General features: G+C 40.2%; 3 protein-coding genes across 27 annotated transcripts in view; 1 reads left to right on the forward strand and 2 right to left on the reverse strand.

Annotated features, from left to right (window-relative positions):
• LOC127363555 (uncharacterized) overlaps positions 1 to 4,853 on the forward strand; it is a 135,758-nt gene extending 130,905 nt beyond the window's left edge. For 4 of the 13 annotated variants that reach the window (XM_051400183.1, XM_051400182.1, XM_051400180.1 and 1 more), the window contains exons 3-4: positions 3,392 to 3,751; positions 4,094 to 4,853. In XM_051400183.1, the coding sequence (XP_051256143.1) occupies positions 3,392 to 3,751; positions 4,094 to 4,311 (578 nt within the window). In that variant the 3' untranslated portion in view covers positions 4,312 to 4,853. Of the gene's footprint in view, positions 1 to 3,121; positions 3,178 to 3,391; positions 3,752 to 4,093 lie in introns of all 13 variants that reach the window. The other 9 variants (XM_051400164.1, XM_051400174.1, XM_051400175.1 and 6 more) reach the window with 3 other exon arrangements.
• The window catches only part of LOC127363548 (anti-sigma-I factor RsgI8), a 150,636-nt gene that overhangs the window by 110,027 nt on the left and 21,008 nt on the right, over positions 1 to 19,601 (reverse strand). For 2 of the 10 annotated variants that reach the window (XM_051400140.1, XM_051400139.1), the window contains exons 1-2: positions 11,418 to 11,497; positions 11,218 to 11,324 (exon numbers count right to left, since the gene is read on the reverse strand). The exons of 3 other annotated variants lie outside the window; for them this stretch is intronic. Coding sequence is in view for 4 of the 7 variants with exons in the window: in XM_051400135.1 (XP_051256095.1) it covers positions 8,406 to 8,704; positions 8,919 to 8,967 (348 nt within the window). In the remaining 3 variants the exon portion in view is untranslated. Of the gene's footprint in view, positions 1 to 8,405; positions 8,705 to 8,918; positions 8,975 to 11,217; positions 11,325 to 11,417; positions 11,498 to 19,601 lie in introns of those variants that run through there. 5 more of the 10 variants (XM_051400137.1, XM_051400146.1, XM_051400144.1 and 2 more) reach the window with 4 other exon arrangements.
• The window catches only part of LOC127363552 (uncharacterized), a 53,036-nt gene continuing 45,979 nt past the window's right edge, over positions 12,545 to 19,601 (reverse strand). Inside the window, exons 6-9 of one of the 4 annotated variants that reach the window (XR_007884889.1) lie at positions 16,497 to 16,634; positions 16,330 to 16,398; positions 13,011 to 13,232; positions 12,546 to 12,904 (exon numbers count right to left, since the gene is read on the reverse strand). Coding sequence is in view for 3 of the 4 variants with exons in the window: in XM_051400151.1 (XP_051256111.1) it covers positions 13,177 to 13,232; positions 16,330 to 16,398; positions 16,497 to 16,634 (263 nt within the window). In the remaining variant the exon portion in view is untranslated. Of the gene's footprint in view, positions 13,233 to 16,329; positions 16,399 to 16,496; positions 16,635 to 19,601 lie in introns of all 4 variants that reach the window. The other 3 variants (XM_051400152.1, XM_051400151.1, XM_051400153.1) reach the window with 3 other exon arrangements.

The raw sequence follows: 19,601 nt of genomic DNA on the forward strand, positions 1-19,601 counted from the left end.
GAGAGGTGAATTAAAAATGAATTTTACTCGCTGCAATTAACCAGCTAACTAAATTGTCTGCTGTCAGTGTTCACAGTTGATAATGCTTTTCATTTTCTATTGTTTTTTACATTAAAAAAATGTTAGTCAAACATCAGTTAAAGTTGTGTTTCTTTATTCCAGTCAGTGTCTAAACTCAACAAAGTGCTTATAGTAAAAGTGTACATTACCCACCTTAATAACACCAAGTGACGGGATCAGTGGTCTGACATGGTGACTTGGGGGTAGATTCAATCCAGATTTGTAGGAGAAAGAGCAAAACATCAGAAAAACACTGTTCACCAACAATCTTGAGAGGATTGCTGAATAATATTGTTCCAATACATTGTACATGTAAATAGATCAGTTAGCCACATACTTAGTGTTAATGATTGTAACCCAGTGCCTGATATTGACACCAAGTCCTTTAATTTTACAATCCATTGAAAGGTTGTTTAAATGTTCACACATTCTCCAGCCACCACATCCCACATCAAATCAGTCACTGTGGGTTTTTTTCAAAGCCAATTCTATTATGACTTGCACAGCTTGAGAGTTCAGTGAATTGTTTTTTAAGTTAAATTAAAAAGTTTTTATTGTCAGTAAGTCCCAGGCGTTGTTAAACCACACAAGAAGAAACAACCTGAAAAACAGTGTGATAAGTTACTACCAGTGCCAAGTGGAGCCTAGTGCGTGTGTTCCCTAATGCAAACACTGCATCTTCAAACACAGTAAATCAGGGAACAGTTCAAACAATATAAGTCAAGACAAGTTGCATCCAAACTCAGGGCCCAGAGTCCCACTGTGTGAGTCAACATTAAAATGTCATACAGAAAAAAACGACAACTCCTCATTTAGTAGCAGCAATGCAAAAGGCTGTTTACTTGTGTGCTGTGGTCACAGACTGTGACTTTTTCTTTCCTCCACCGAGCCACATTGGTCGGGCCTAGGCACTGAAATGTGGGTTTATGTCTCTATGTGGGTTAAGTGTCAGGGTAAAGTAGTACGAGTTCGGAAATTGTTTGTGCATAGGGAGACCACTCAGAACAACTCATGAGAAGTCTATATAAGACGTTTAGCTATTAATTTGCTATTACAGACTAACGTCTTTGGAACTAAATATCAACAATAATTAGGGACTTTCATAATTTCAGGGAACTTTTCAAAATCTCCTTGACACCAAATGTTACATTACCAAGACATACCTTTATCTTGTTATGTTATGCCTTGGGCCGGACCTGTATATCTGATTCAGAGCATATGAGCGGCGCGGCGCGGCGCGGAGCGGCGCATATTGGCAGGTCTGTGAGCGAGGAGCGGGCATTTTCACCCGGTCCGCTCCGCTCATATGCTCTGATGTCGCCACATTCTTTTTCTTGTTCCACATTATCCCCATCTGTTACTTTTACAGGAATAGTACACTGGGACACTTCGCTAAACACAAAATCCTTCCGCTCCCTTCCGCTCCCTGCCGCTCCGTTCCGCTCATATGCTCCGCTTCTTCAGAGTGACGTAAACGCATACCCTCTATAGGCACCGCCTCGTGACAGTATCACGTATTTTCATGAGACTGGGTTGACTATTCATACAAACTCTTGCAGAACTTCAACAAGACCCAGCGGTTACTACAGAACCATCTCTGCCATCAGGTAAACATTTATAAATATGATCTCTCTACAGGACGTTGGTGGCCAGCAGCTTAAACTGCAGCAGGGGGAATTCACTGTATAAATCTACATAGTTTTACCAGAAAACATATATTTTAACTTGCGTTTGTTCTTGTATTGTACGGAGCCCCTAAAGTCCCAAAAGGTAACATTTGTTTATCTTATGGCCACAAGTTATTATCTTGTGGCTTTATAGGCATATGTTTGCTGATTTCTCCACTATGTTTGAAACATTGCTGTGTTCATTGCTTTATTCAAGCAGTCAGTTTGAGCTGGTGGATAAGATAGTTGAGAAAGACAGCTTTCAGTTATTGCCCCTCTAAACAGAATCTGGGGGACAATCAGATTTCAGCAAGAGTTTTTCTTCATACAGTGACAACTGAAACCACTGGGACATTTTACAACCTGAAGAAATATTTAAGATATTTATGAAAAGGCTCAGGTCAGTCTTTGTGATGATGGTTGTACAGTCTAGAATTTGAGAACTTATTAGCATTACGATTTATCACAAATGTTCATGTGCTGAATGAGAACTACTACTACTACTTCTCCACCTCTACTTAACAGTCTCACCTCCTCACTGATTATATCTAGCCTACACACTGCTCTTTACTTCATGTGGACCTGAATATATATATATATATATATATATATATATATATATATATATATATATATATATATTCTATACCTATATATGGGTTTCAGGTTAAAAGCTTTCTCGGATTTCTGTGGACAGAATCCACAAGGTTGTTCTTGTATTGTATTTATCAAAGGCAAACTCAGTGTATAAAGATGGAGGACGTGTGTTGGTAAAGATATGGTCAAGCATGTCATATTTGTACATGATGAACAACCATGTGTGTAATGTATGTAACTTCAGAAAGTCCTTAAATGCATATTTCCTCCAAGAACCTGAATGACTATTCCAGATTGACCAAAGCATGCATCACACATTCTCAATCATATTTCATAAAGTGGGGCAAGGAACAGAAATACCCAAAACACATTTTCAACACTTCAATGCATATTTAGTTGCTTCAATATTATGTTATAACATTGTCTTTTACTGATGACAGATTTATATCCTTAACATTAATCTGGTCAGAATCCTAAAACACTGAAAAGTGTCCTTGGCTCCAGTCCTGCTGACTGGATTTAGTTAGAACAGGAAATAGACACGTGACCAAGTAAACACCTCCATCCTCATGTTGTCATGTTTCCTTTTTTTAGTGGAGAGTTAACTACTGGCGCCATCTTGTGACAGAAATATATTACTGCAGTTTATCATCAGCATCAACACTGTACCTAGACTATAATTACAAAGGAGTATTGTAATGACTACAGACAGACTGTAGATGTTTGTTCTGGTACATGTGAGGACTGAACTTTGACCTCATGTGTTTATGACTCTTCACCGCTGTCTCCTCTCACAGGGAGAAGATGATCTGCTGGATCCTGCTGCTCATCAACCTGACCTCCTGTGTCTGTGGTTAGTTTCCACCTTCACTTTATTATCCATGAAGAGAAAAGTCCAAATACACTTTCAGACTTCCATCTTTCAATCTGTAAGGAGGAAGGCCTCTACAGCACTGAGAGCATCACTAAACTGTCCACAGAAACATCTCTAGAAGGAGTTTAAAGGCTCACATGTTAAAGTTGTCACTTTGTCTGGTCCTCACTTTCCCTCTCTGTCTCCTCAACAGGAACATTTGTAGTGAATGTGACACAGACCTCCTATCAGGCAGAGGAGAACCATAACATCACACTGGAATGGACGTTCACAACCAACACTGACAGTTCCCTCAACTTCCTTTCTATCTACTGTGACCTGATTACTGATCACAAGGTTTCAGTCCTGTATGATCTAAGGGATGGTGTCGAGGTCTCAGAGTCTCAGGATGAACAGTTTAAAGGACGAGTCCAGTGTGACAAAGACGTCCTCAGAGAGGGACGAATCAGACTTCATGTGTTCAGACTCAGGACTGAAGACTCGGGCCTGTACCGGTGTAAAGTGAGAACAACTTATGGTTCGAGCTCTGACAGATGTCGACTCAGTGTCACTGGTAAGTTGATTTTATAGAACTCAGTTAGTAAAAGAGGACTCAGAGTCTAAGACTATTAGTTTGGTGTGTTAGCATGCTAACATGAGCTAATTAGCACTAACCATAAACTAATAGTTGAGCTGAGTTACTTTAGTGTTAAGTTAAATTCCTCCTGAGGGGGACACGGATGGACAGACTGATATTTCCATCCACAGAGCTGCTGCCAGCGGCTGAAACTGTCCATCATAACGACCTGGAGCCATGAACCAGGAAACAGAGAAAATCAGCAAATCCTCACATTGGAGAAGCTGTAACTAGATAATGTTTGCTGTTTAACCACATTTTATATAATGTCCTTTACAGCAGCTGCTGATGAGCCCAAACCTCAGAGACCAACAGAGAGTCCACAACCAGAGAGTCCACAACCAGAGAGTCCACAACCAGAGAGTCCACAACCAGAGAGTCTGGGAAGGATCTGCCTCTATGTTGGACTGGGACTGGCAGCAGCAGAAGCAGTTCTACTGGCTGTCTGTTGTTACTTTAGACGAAACGAGAAAGGAAACGTCTATGCAGTTGTATAAATGTTGAGTTTTAAGTGTCAGAAAACTCTTTGTAATATGAAATGTATATTTTTCTGTTAAATTATGTTCATGTTACTACAGGTTTAAGATTTTTTTAAGATCCCAGATGTTCCATGTTTGATGTCAGACAGTTAACATCAGAAGTAGAGCAAAGACATCTAAACAGCCATCGTCTGATTGATCCTCCACTGTAAGCTCTCTACAATGTCCCAGTTGTTTGAGTTGTCAGTGTATGAAGAGTTTCTCAGAGGAATCATTCACATTGAGCTGTAAGTTGGTTCACTCATTGATCGCTCTGTTCTCCCTCCAGCTGTTATCAATCATCAGTCTTAAACAACGAGTCTGAATCAACAAGACAACAGAATTAGAAGAGAATTGTTCATTATTATATCTTAATCCTCCTGATGGATATTGTTACAATGCACTGACTTTGTGCTCTTTATAATGTGTACATATTGTAAATAATTCTCTCTTTATATAAAAGAAGTTGTTATGAATCTTCTGTGAATATGTTCAATAAAGTGCACACAGTGCAGATCTCAGATCTGTCTAATAAGTGATAGTTTGATGAGGCGTCCTAACAAAATAAAGGACAGCGTAAAGGTGAACAACAGTGCATTATTTGTGTGTATCAGTTGTGTACTATGACTCTTATACCATGGCCACTTACTGAAGAATATAAAGGCAGGATGGGTTTTAATCTTTAGCAGCTTTTAACATCAGATATTGTTGCTGGTTAAGGGAAGACAGACAGGAGACAAAATGGTGGTTTGTTTTTTGACTCCTGGTGACCATGATAAAGACACACTGTACAATCTCAATGTAAAGCCCTGCATTAGATCACACTAACACTCAAGTGGCTCCTGGATTTCTCAGCAGAATCATCTTCACTGCTTAGATAAAACAATCAGAACCTCTTCTGACACATTGAACTGTAAAATCATTTGCCATAAGCAGTCAGTTCCTTGATAGAAGTGTTTCAAGCTGAAATAACGTGAAGATCGAAGATAATTATACAAATAAAAATGTTAAAATTAGGTCAGTGTCACCTAAAATTACTGATGCTACTTGATCAAGAATGTTTGTTTAACTTTGTTTAAATTTAGTTCGTTTTAATTATCTGGGTTCACAGTGTAGCCTAATCAACCAACATACATTTTATTCTACCAATTATTAATTTTACGGTAATTAAAAATACCTTTAATTGTAGAGGGAAAGCTAATTCAATTAACTCAATGTTGAACATTTGTTGAACATAAATTCATTAGAAGTTGTTGTGACTTTAAAAAGATCATGAATCTGAAGCTTCCTGATTTAAACCCACAGAACATTTCATCCTGAATGTGACCTCTGGTGGAGACAACAGTGATGTGTTCAACACAAGACCAACAAAAAAAAAAAAAAAGTTTCTGCAAGTTGACTCTCAAACTGCACTGAAACAAGCTTTTCCTCCATACCAGCACTTTCAGCTACTAACATATACTTAACTGCTCATTATTAATCTGAATCTACTGTAGTGGAGTGTGTTTGTACATATTGTATTGTATATATTTCATATTGAATGCAGTGATTGTACATGTATATGTGAATGTGTTTGCCTTCCTCCAGGCAGTCCATTGAAACTTGAGTCAGAGCATCCATCACAGTGAACATCATGTCTCATCATGTGTTCTACTGTAGCTGTCAGAGCTGTGCTGCTGCAGTTCAAAGTGCACATTGATTAGGAAAGTGTCCACTGCACCATGATCCAACAAGAACTAAAGTGACACATTAATAACAGACAGTATGTGGAGCATGTTAAAGTCTCTGCATGCTGATTTAAAGTGAAGTAGAATGAAAGCAGCAGCAGCCTGGAGGAGAAGACAAACACATTCAACATGTAAACTTTGAATCTCTGTTTTAATCTGACCATGGTTTCATTAGTTTCACAAATATCCAGTTATAGTTTGGGGACATAAACCTGTTGGACTCAAACCCAGGACCCTTAAATTCTCTATTTGAAGCATTTATTTAAGTATTTATGTGTCTTTTGTATTTATTATTGTGATATTTCAGCTTTTGAAGTTGTTTCTAAAACCAAACAGAATGTTTGATTCTTCAGAAAAAACTTCTGACTCTGAAGCACTTTCTGACTTTGTTTAAAACATAAAAAGTAACTGTTTTCTATGAAAATAAATTGCTGTTATTTTACTGTGTATATTTATTGTGTGAATGAAGCAGCATGGAGGGATTGTGTCTTACAGATGTCTTACAGATGATTCCTGCTTTTCAGTCCCTCGTTTGTGTTAATATTTAAATTTTATTTTTTCCTTTTTAACATCCAACCTTGTTGGGTCGACATGAAGAAGACTTTTCTTGTGTAGAAGCTATTTTCCTCCACTCAGAATAAAGTCCAGTCAGACAGCAGCTGTTCTTTGAGTCTTTCAGACTTCAAACTCAACACAGATTCTGTAGTAAGAGTTCATGTGAGGCTCTGCACACAACCGATCATTATAATAAGACTGTATAGATATAAGAATAACATTAAAAATAAGAAATAAAATGTTTGATTAAATTGGTAGGAAAATAAAAATCCTCCAGCAGCTAAACAATGTTGCAGTATTGGTTACAAAAAGTTTCCCTTTAATTTTAATATTTAGACATTCTTTGAGGAACTCTGGATCCATCAAATTGTACATTTTCATTTATTAAACTGATTTACTGAAACACACAAGAAACATTTTCAATGTCTGACAAATAATGTTTGAAATGATTCATATGAATATAAAACAGTCAGTTACATTTCAAGGAGCCACAGCTGTAACCTGCAGCCAGCTGAGGAGTAACAGTAACAGTACACTTCAGTTTAAATTGCACTGTCAAGTTAAAGCTGAATATAGATTCTGAACAGAAGGTCCAAACTGCAGTTTTACAGTTTTCATGATGTTAGACAATAAACAATCATGTGCTGTCTGCAGCAGATCACTGTGGATCAACTAACATAATGCACAACTGTAACAACACTGTTTTTATCATTTGTTCTCATTATAAACAAAAGCAACACTTCCTGTGTACCACTACAGTTTAATGCCAGTGAACATAACACATCACAACAGGCAGACCTGAAGGATGAACCTGAACACTTCATTACATCCTGCAGGAGTCAGCTACATGATCAAATACAATATAAATATTATAAAAAGATAATAGAATATCAATATAAATTCCTCACATTGAGCTTTAAGTGCAAATGTTAAAAAACAACAGAGATTTCACAGATATGAGGTAGACGTGTTTAACTGCATTAGTTCAATAAAGTGCACACAGTGCAGATCTCAGATCTGTCTAATAAGTGAAAGAGTTTTATGAGGCGTTGTTGTTCTGTTGTTCTTCTACTGGTTAAATGAACCCTTTTTGGATTGAAATTCCAGTATTGCTGATTGATGTGAAATGTATCAATACTGCTGCTCCAGTGAGGGAAAGTTTGAAAGATTTCAAATCTCCATATAGTGCAAGATTTAGCTGGCAGTAATAGGCTTCATCAGCATTGTGGGAACTCGTTTGGCGAGGGCTTGAATGCAACAAACGTTCATTTATATGTAATATTCTTTAAATTGTTGATCAAATTGTTTCCTCTGATCCAGATGCTGAGCTGTAACTTGTCTCACATCCACCACTGGACTCTGAGTATGAATCTTGTTCTCTAGGCAGACAGTGAATGAATAAAAGGCAACGAACAACCAGCAGAGCTGCTGCTGTCAGTCCCAGTCCACAGTAGAGGCCGATCCTTCCCCGACTTGGTGATTTTTGTCTTTCAGGTTCTGACCAATCCCTCGCTGCTGTAAATAGAACAAACAAATCTGTGTTAATAATAAATAAATATTAATTCACTAAAAAGGAAAACAAAATATCCACAGCACATTAGGTTGTAACATATTTCCCAGATACTGCGAGAAGGAGAAGAAGTCCACAATACTTTTCTTCTCAGCTTCTAATTTATCCACAAAAACTGCTGAATGGAAACTGTTAAGAAAGTTCTACTGAACCAACTCACCAGTGACGTTGAGTCGATATTCACCCAAACTGCCACCATGATTTGGGTTCACTTCACACAGGTACAGGCCCGAGTCTTCAGTCCTGAGTCTGGACACATGAAGTCTGATTCGTCCTTCTCTGAGGACGTCTTTGTCACACTGGACTCGTCCTGTAAACTGTTCACCATGAGCCAGTGGGATCTCCCCACCTTTATCTAGATCGTACAGGACTGAAACCTTGTGATCAGCTCTCAGTTCACAGTAGATAGAAAGAGAGTTGAGGGAACTGTCAGTGTTGGTTGTGAACGTCCATTCCAGTGTGATGTTATGGTTCTCCTCTGCCTGATAGGAGGTCTGTGTCACATTCACTACAAATGTTCCTGTTGAGGAGACAGAGAGGGAAAGTGAGGACCAGACAAAGTGACAACTTTAACATGTGAGCCTTTAAACTCCATCTAGAGATGTTTCTGTGGACAGTTTAGTGATGCTCTCAGTGCTGTAGAGGCCTTCCTCCTTACAGATTGAAAGATGGAAGTCTGAAAGTGTATTTGGACTTTTCTCTTCATGGATAATAAAGTGAAGGTGGAAACTAACCACAGACACAGGAGGTCAGGTTGATGAGCAGCAGGATCCAGCAGATCATCTTCTCCCTGTGAGAGGAGACAGCGGTGAAGAGTCATAAACACATACATAGTGATTTATATCTTTTATATGATGACACCAGAGGTTAAACTCTGCACCATCAGCAGGAAACATGGAGCTGAAGAGGACATTGAGAGTTCAATCCAACATCTTTGATGGTTACTCAGTAAAACAATCATCAGATGAAGTTTGATTAAATGTGTTTGTGTGAATCCACAAATAAAAATGAAACAACAGTTTCATATATAATAAAAACACCATGTGCTGAAAGTACGTGGACAGACAAGGAAGCAACAACAGCACCAACTAATGGTGAACAGTCTGATGGTTGTATCACATGGTCATGATTTGTTGAGGAACTGACTGCAGATCACAATGGTTGGTTCAGCTCAACATGGTTCAAATGATCATAAATAAATAACATAATCAAAATATATTGCAATGTGCAAAACAGCAGCATCCAACAGTTTACGGTGTCTCTGTGAACCAGTAGGTGAGGAGTCGGGGGACTTTCAGTATTAGTGTCTTTATTCTTGCTTGAACGATAAACAAGCGTCCAGTCACTAGGTGGCAGCAGTGCTCAAACTAATCAACAGGCGGCCTGTTGTAGAAGAAGTACACAGGAACACTGGTGTACAGAGCTGAAGGAGGAGGAGAGATAGAGGTTTGGGTGACAGAAAATAACTGAGACCCACAGCTGTGAACTAACCACCATCAACTATCTAAGTGTGCTTCAGTTTAGAGGGATTGATCTGGTTTCTTCTCTGTTATTATCCCTTTAATATCCTGTATTCTGCCCTGAAGTGTGGAGATCATCATACCATCTTGTCTTGTATTACTTCACAAAATAATAAAACAAATGAATAAAAACGGCTCGCGGACTAGAATATGTTGTCAGTGTGTTTGATGAGCTTTTTATTACCTTTAAGAATAAAACTGATTTATTTTAGTTCAATCAGACAACTCATGTTTGAAATGTTTATTACAGCAGTGTAACATATTAGATAGATTTTGCCGTCTAGACTCTGACCTCATCACTCCCCACAGATAAAGTTATATAGAGATATTGGGGAGTGATGAGCAAATACCTTAACCCCAGTCGGAGCCTACAGGTGGATGCTGGGTAGTGGGGGGGGCTTACAGAGCAGCAGCAGCAATATGGATGCAGGGCAACAGAGTCATTGACAGGGCAGAGGGAGAGCTGGGAAATGCAACAGGTCGCACAGGTCGAGTTGACTGACTGATAGCTATGGTGGGTAGGGTGGCCATTCGTCCGGCTTTAGTCCGGACAGTCCGGCTTTTAAACGCCCTGTCCGGCTGCAGGTGCAGTCTTAAGCCGGACACTCATTTGTCCTCCTTTTGAGAAAATAACTAAAAAGGTCGCCTTCTGACACATTACCTGTTACTTTAATACTTATTGGCTAAAAATGTGGGTCAAAATAAGTCATTTCATTGGTTACATTTTCGTGTTGTGACCTATCAACACATGGCTCATTTAAATATTCAAATGAGCCATGTGTTGATTGGCCAGGCGATCACCGCAGTTGCTAAGTTACCACCAGGCTGTCAATCAAACTCTCAGCCACAGAGAACATAATGTGAGCTACTGTCGGTTGTTGGACTGAAATTCTGAAAATGTTCACACTCATATGTAGATAGGTAAAGCCTTTACATCTGAAACAGAAGGTGCTGCATTTGTTTTACCCTTTATCTATCCAGATAAAAACATTAACAGTTTCTGTATGATGTTTATTGGACCTGTTTATTATTAGCTATGTGGTATGTGTATGCACCTTTATGTAATCTGGTGGAAAAACATTAACATTTAAAACCGGATCATACCAAACAAATATCTGCTTGTGTGTCCCCGTGTATACAAAGTGTCCTCCTTTTGATGTGAAGGAAATGGCCACACTACTGATAGCTCGCAGGAGTCACTCCATTTGTTTTAAGGAATAAACATAAATACTGCCAGCATGTAAAGGAATGACAAAACTGTAAATAAACACAAACAACGATGCTGTTGTCAGATCTTACAATATAAGAATCAGAATAAATATATATATATATATATATAGTTTTCCCCTTGAACTATGTAGAAGAACAGGGAGCGATAATATACGCTGGAAACAGTTTGTTGGTATTAAACGTGCAGCTGTTCCTGCTGTTCTATTCAAATATACAGACTCAACCTTTACAACTGAAGTTAACTCCTGATTAACACCAACATCAATATAGATTCATTACTCACCTGGTTGGCTGCACTTCATACAAACAGGAGAGGGTCGACTGTGGCTCAGAGGTACAGTGGGTCGCTCACTGTTCGGAAAGGTTGGTGGTTCGATCCTCCAAAACGTTCTAATGGTTCATATCAAGCGTAAGTCAGTCTGCGAGCCCTTCCCACGGTGCAGCAAGTTTTCACCCAATCCCAGAGTTTCCATATACACTCACTGGGCGGAACAACGCGTTCATAAAGACCGATGAATTTTTCAGATTCGCTGAATCATCATGACTGATTCGACTGATGATTGAGAACAGCTGGAGGGAGAACAGAGCGATCAATGACTGACATTACATCATTACATATTACCGTTGCAAATGCGATGTTTCAGCCTGTGAGCCCTTCGCACTGTGCATGCAACACTGACAACAATGAAGTGGGTTGGGAGTCTCCACCTTTGATTGGAGAGTTGCTCAGAAGAAGGAGAGGGGTAAACAGGGACACACCCACACACACACAGGGGGACGGGCATACAGGCACACACAGGGACACACCCACACACACAGGGGGACGGGCATACAGGGACACACAGGGACACACCCACACACACGGGGACGGGCATACAGGCACACACAGGGACACACCCACACACACACAGGGGGACGGGCATACAGGGACACACAGGGACACACCCACACACAGGGGGACGGGCATACAGGCACACACAGGGACACACCCACACACACACGGGGACGGGCATACAGGCACACACAGGGACACACCCACACACACACAGGGGGACGGGCATACAGGGACACACAGGGACACACCCACACACACACACAGGGGGACGGACACACAGGGACACAGACACACAGGGGCACGGACACACAGGGGGACGGACACACAGGGGGACGGACACACAGGGGGACGGACACACACACACACGATTATTCTGATTTCGATTTCAAGAGTTATGAGAAATAAATCAGATTTAAACTAACTGACCCCACCCAGGTTACAATGCGGACCGATACCCAGAATAGAATTATACCAGCCCTAGACACCAACCATCTGAGCGTTGACACAATTTTTAAAGGGTTCAAGAAAAGCGGGAGACGTGCATTCAGCTCTCCAATAATATTTATTAAAAATAAATTATACTGGCAAAAGACCTGAAAAAGAAAAGAGAAACCATAAAACTAGTCAAAATTAGTTTATTCCACAATACTAAAATGGTCGAAACAACCAGTATATAAATAGCAAATGGCTTCACCATAACATAAAATACAATAAGATTAAATGATCGCGAGGAATAGGCAGGACAGGGTACTCACCGCGGGAGACTATCACCCAATCAAAATCACCTTGTGTGCACACTGATCACTACAAACACTACAACTTGCACTGCAAGGAAAGTCAAACCTACAACCCAATGACGTGACCACTACCCTTCAAATATACCACACTGCATGCAAGGAGGGGTGCCTATCCCACGACTACTCCCCGCAGGTCGTCCCACTGCCTAATCAAACAAAAGACGGAAAATACAATGAGATTCAGTTGGTTCAGATTCACAGACACTCAGGGTCACTACACCCAATATAAAAAGACAATATTCAACCATCTACAGATTATGTAAGTTGTACAGTCTGTAACACATTCGCCAACCACCTTGGCGAACTGGCTCAGGCAAAGCAGCAGTCTGGCCTTAAATCTGCAATAAGGGGAAAGAAAACATAACAAAAGTCAGTCTCATCAGCTGACAACAACATACCTCAGAGGGCATGACCCTCCTACCTTACCATACTGGTTTCAGTTACCTTGTACATGTGGGGCTCTGCTAAGAAGCAATGCAACAGTTGAAAAGCTCTACTCTGGCTTAAAAGGGGAGATGGAGGAGCTGAGTCTTTGCCTAAAGAGATTTTATCATATTAGTGATATAGCTACGGTTTAATGAAGCCCCAAAGTTCACTGAGACATACCTCTTCAGCACAGGGCTACAGAGCATGCTCCATCTGGATCACTCAGGACAGTCACCACCACTAAATATACAAAAGATCTCATTAGATTTCTAATAAGGCAATATAACATTTTCCTCCTCCTCTCTCCCTTACCTGCACGACACAGCAATCCTGCCACACAACCAGGCCTCAGACAAAGAGGCACTAATTGCCCTCACCTGTCCTTATGAAGGCGGGGAGCTCCCTCTGACTCTACCTAACAGGGCGGTGCTTTGGATTTACAGGCCAGCCCCCTCACATCACATTTAGTGTTGAAACAGACAGTTAACATATTGTTGCTGGTTGAGGGAACACAGACAGGAGACACAATGGCGGTTTGTTCTTTATTTTACTTTCATTCAGACTCCCTCCCTCCTTCAGTTCACTTCTTTCTGATGATGGCTGTACAATCGAGTAATCGAGGCTGGGGGCTGTGGCTCAGAGGTACAGTGGGTCTGCATACCAAACCACGTTTACTAATCGTAAGATTTGCGTTCGATCCTACAAATCCCACATTGCTCACATTGCTTGGGTGTACGAACGCGGCGGAGGAGTTTGTGTAGCAGAACGACAGAACTCATTCACTGCTGTGTTCATTGCTTTTGAGCTGGTGGATAAGATGGTTCAGATATCAAAGATATCTTTCGGTTATTGCCCCTCTAAACAGAATCTGGGGGACAATCAGATTTCAGCAAGAGTTTTTCTTCATACAGTGACAACTGAAACCACTGGGACATTTTACAACCTGAAGAAATATTTAAGATATTTATGAAAAGGCTCAGGTCAGTCTTTGTGATGATGGTTGTACAGTCTAGAATTTGAGAACATTACGATTTATCACGAATGTTCATGTGCTGAATGAGAACTATTGCTACTACTACTCCACCTCTACTTAACACTCCCTCAGTGACTCAGTGTACATTTACTGTGTCCTTTCTACACAGAGAGGGGAAAGTAACTATGCCCCCCTCTGGTAGCATTCTCTCTGCCTCATGCAGGCTGTTTCTCACTCACTGAGTGACTGAGTGAGTGAGACTGCTAAGTAGAGGTGGAGAAATCCCGAAGGTTACAGAACCATCTCTGCCATCAGGTTAACATTTATAAATATGATCTCTCTACAGGACGTTGGTGGCCAGCAGCTTAAACTGCAGCAGGGGGAATTCACTGTATCAAACTACATAGTTTTACTATTAGAGTTCTGTTGATATCTAACCTACACACTGCTCTTTACTTCATGTGGACATGAAAATATATATATATATATATAAAATATATACAGTGTGTGTGTATATATATATATATATATATATATATGTATATATATATGGGTTTCAGATTAAAAGCTTTCTCGCATTTCTGTGGATTAGGTTGTTCTTGTATTGTATTTATCAAACTCAGTGTATAAAGATGGAGGACGTGTGTGGCCATGTTGGTAAAGACATGGTCAAGCATGTCATATTTGTACATGATGAACAACCATGTGTGTAATGTATGCAACTTCAGAAAGTCCTTAAATGCATATTTCCTCCAAGAACCTGAATGACTATTCCAGATTGACCAGAGCATGCAGCACACATTCTCAATCATATTTCATAAAGTGGGGCAAGGAACAGAAATACCAAAAACACATTTTCATCACTTGAATGCATATTTAGTTCCTCAATATAATGTTATAACATTGTCTTTCATTTATGACAGATTTATATCCTCAACATTAATCTGGTCAGAATCCTAAAACACTGAAAAGTGTCCTTGGCTCCAGTCCTGCTGACTGGATTTAGTTAGAACAGGAAATAGACACACAGGAGTTTAGGTGTCCCACCTCAGATGATAATGCATTCAAAAAATGTTTTTTAAAGAAATGGGATGCCACAGGAGTCTCTTCTTGGATCTTTGCTGTTTATTTTGTACATCAATAACAGCAGTTCAGCAGTTAAACCCTGTGTATCACAGTGCATTACTCTTTATCACTAATGACTAATCTTGCACCCATCACTGTTCTCTGTATCAAAGAGTTGGATGGACTTACTGTCAACTAGAAATATCCATCCCATGTTATTCATTTATAAAGCTCTACTGTTCTAAAGCTTCCAAACTACCTTACATCTCTACTGTCATTATAACGATCCAGTAACTACCTAACCTTCCACATCCCTAGTTAGCACTAATAATGTCACATCTGGTTTCTTGTCCTTATAAACTATATAAACAGTTTAAAACTAAATGGTAACGCTGAAATGATATCAGACCTGATCAAATGAATTTGTATTTCACAATATATATCCATCATTATTTCTTCCAGACATTGATCTGAATACTGTACATAGCCTGTAGCTCCATTAGAGGACCTCCTACTTTTGAGTGTTTTTTAATACATATAAATAATATTCTGTTCTTTTTTACTGAGTAACCATCAGAGATGTTGGATTTAACACTCCATGTCCTCTTCAGCCAGCAGCAACACAGCAAACTGACATATGGACATCACAAACAAGTATTTTTGAAATACTCACACTGAGTCTGTATCATTGTTGCATAGTAATGAAAAAGGACACATTTCCATATATAAATATATAAAAGCAACCAGATCACATTATTATAGAAATCATTGCTTTTTAGATATTTTTTGATGTTTCCTCAGATTATAGATACAGTTTTTTGTGATTATTTTAGGCACTGGTAATGCATTTTATCTTGACTATGTAGCGAGTCATAATTTGTTTGCATAATGGCATCAGCACAATGTAATCCATTTGGTGTCCACATATTCATTGCTCTTTGTCATGTTAGCTTGTGGCGACGTTGCCTTTCCAGTCTAATAAAACCTATTTGGGAGCAGTCCAGTGTGAGACTTGTTCAAGTCTCTGCAAGTTGTATCAAGTCGGGTCAGTGAGACGTAGAAAAACACTTACATCAAAAAGAAGACAAACTCACTATATACATATTTGTCTCTGGTAGCTAGAAACCCACTTGTTATAAAGATGTTACTGTGAGGATGAATCCAAGCATCCATGGACAGGGAAGAGGATAATTAACTGTAACTTTACCTTCATTTTAGTGCTTCATTCTAGCAGTTTGAACCCAGACTGTAAAAAGTGAAATAGGATCCCAAAATAAGCTCAGCCAAATGTCCACTCACATCTGGAGTGGGTCAGGATGGGGACTATCTCAATCGGGAGCACGATGTAACGTCCATCCTGGTCTTGAGCTGTATGGTTGACATGAGACAACAGGAAGTGTAGGTGAACAATGGGCACAAATAAATCAGAACAAGTTCCATTAAAACAAATAATAAAGCAGACATACGTTGTTGTCCTCGGTCTTCACAAGCACATGCTTTCAGAAATGTCCAAGTTGCCAAGATTACAGCAACAAAAACCAAAGCTACTATTAATAGTGGAGCTATGACTTCATGTTTTGGGCTTCCTGGTGGCTGTCCTGCACCTGCATGAAGACACAACACCAGTGTGTTATACTGTATGTGACATCAGGAGGAGCATTATCACAGCAAGAACGTCTGCACAAATACAGAAAGCTTCAACCACTAAGGAAAGGTATGTTCCCAGATAATTTGAGTACAACATTAAAGTAAAACTGGGAGAAATTATGGACCAAACTAGAGAAATGTTTTGCCTTGTATTCAGATTTATGCATCAAAATTAAAAGGTAAATGTCGTGCAATATTTGTACAGTGATACTTAATGAGTAACCATGGTAAAAGCTTATCATGCTGACCTTTAGTTGCTGCCACTTGAGACTTTGATGAGTTGAGAGACACATCACTGCTCTCTCCATCATTGGTCTGGGCCGCATTTAGTACAAAATGTTCTATGGGGTCAAATGTGTATTAGTATGACAGTAACACTTCCATTGTACAGTGCTGCAGTGCACAGAGCATTTCTGCTTTTCATTTCAAATAAACAACTTAAAGAGCTTACCAGTGGTCTCTAGCCCCCATCTTCTCCTGATCTCGTCATAATTAGCAGCCAGATCACACCAGTAACGTCCAGAGTCATCAGTCGTGACTCTGGACACATGAAGTCTGACTCGTCCTCCTCTGAGGGCGTCTTTGTCACACTGCACCCGTCGTGCAAACTGCTGATGCTGAGACTCTGAGGACTCCACACCGTCAACCATTTCATAGAAAAGCTTCAGAGGCTCTGACTGGAAGAAACAACTCAGGATGGTGAGGGACAGGATTGGACTGTCCCATCCGATGGTGATGTTATCGTCCTCCTCTACCTGATAGAAGGTCGGACTCTTTTTCAAGACAAACATCCCTGTAGACGAGAGAGAGGGCAAAGAGAGGCACAATAGAGACGTTATGTAGAGTCAGACATCGATCTTCACCTCATTTCTGTCAGATGTACTGAGACTTATACATAAACTAACCACTAGAGCTACTAGTGTTTGATTCATCCATTTAAATAGAAATTATATTACATTAATTGTCATTTTCAGTGAAACAAAACCAAATATTTACTGCTTCCAGCTTCTAATATATGCAGGTTTGCTGTTTGTCTTTTTAATATATGACAGTGAATGAAATAATGTTTGATTTTTAACTGTTGGTTGAACTAAACAAGCAGTTTAAGGACGTCACTTTGGCCTCTGGAAGTCTTTATGGGAGATTTTTCACAACTTTCTTTACATTCATAAACAGTTTGATTGGATTAATGGAGGAAATAATCAGCAGATTAATCGTTAATGAAATGCATTGTTAGTTTCAGTCCTACTAACCACAGACAGAGGAGGTCAGGCCGACGAGCAGAAGGATCCAGATCATCTTCTCCCTGTCAGAGAGGAGACAGGTTTATTAGAGGAAGAAGAACTTTATTAAAACAGGACAGATTGGTTGATCACTCAGCACGAAGAAGATCTTCCTTTAAGGTCTGCAATGTTTATAAATCAGTCAGAAATAAAATGAAAGGTCACAAAGGAGCATTTCGGTGAAAAATCTAGTGTTGTAGTCAAGACCGCACCAACCAAGACCAAGACATTACCGAAACAATACCAAGACTTTTAGAGGCTGAGACCGAGACAAGACCAAGACCATAAGGAGAATCGTAAAACATAAAAATAATTCCCCCTAGCTGCAGCCAATGGTTTGAAGTTATTAGCTGTTTTTGAGAGGGTCCTTTTTCACTCTTATCAGTCAGGCATGGACAAAAAGCCTATCAGCGGTGGTCAGGGGCGGACTGGGACAAAAATTCAGGCCGGGAGTTTGATACTGTCCCAGGCCACCACCACCCGATTAATGCAAAACACCAAGAGTGAGTTAGGTTGGGTGCCTACTGATGTAAGAGTGTAAAATTATAAAGCAAAGGCTCCACATGCGCCCACACACAGCTTTCTGTTTCTTTCCCTACAAAATAAAGGTTTCTGTTGTGCTGCAATAACCTGAACTCAAATCCCATAAACTGAAATGATGTTCCTGCTCTGACTCTTCACTGCTGCTGTCCACCACTGCCATGACAGCAGGAGCTCTTGCAGCACTAGTACTGCTCACCGTGCTGACACTGCTCCCTTCTCCACCTTTGTAAAGAAAAATCCAAAAGCCACCCATCATTCCTCAGCGATTCAAATTCACTGATTGACCATTTTTATATGCATTGTCTATGTTCATATAACAACCAATAATGTTCTTAATCTCAATGGGATTCTACCTGGTTAAATAAAGGTTAAATGAAACAATATAATACAAGGATTTCAATATTCATATAATGTATTATGTTGTGTCTATGTTAGTTAACCATATTCTAAAATTTGTAATATCCTTTGTTACAAATTAAAACATTTGTTTTATTAAGTCAGTTTGTGTTAGTCAAAGTGGAACCAACCTCCTCATGAAGCTGGTGGTGCTGGATAGGCTCTGGTTGTGTGTCTGTTGTCTCCACTAGTGTTTAATGTCTGACCTGCTCCCTTACTGACAAACAGGTCAGTTATGTTACAGCACTGCGCTGATCTGTGATCAGTGCTTTTAGCTCTGTAAGTCTCTCCCTCTCTGCTCCACCTTTCCTCTTGGGCTGTCGATCTCGCTCCATCTTTCAAACATGTAGAACACGTGAGGGAGGAGGGGGGCGGGGTCGCAACTTGGTGTGTGTGTGTGTGGGTGTGTGTGTGTGGGTGTGTCTGCAGTGCTGTGACAGAGAGCCTCAGAAAAAGAGAGGAGGGGGTGTGTTCGTGCCCAACGTTGTTGCTCAGTGTGTGTGAGCTTCAGTGAGGCAGATACTCTAATGAGCCGCACAACGGATTGTTTATTTAACAATCAAGCGCGACCCGAACCGAACCTTCGGTCCCGACCATCGGCGGCCAGGCCACCGGGAAACGTCCCGGTGCTCCCGATGGCCAGTCTGCCACTGGCGGTGGTCTTGACCGGTCTCGTTAAAAAAACCCGAGTCCGCCCAGTCC

Source organism: Dicentrarchus labrax, unplaced genomic scaffold, assembly GCF_905237075.1.
Source record: "Dicentrarchus labrax unplaced genomic scaffold, dlabrax2021, whole genome shotgun sequence".
NCBI classification, from domain to species: Eukaryota; Metazoa; Chordata; class Actinopteri; family Moronidae; genus Dicentrarchus; species Dicentrarchus labrax.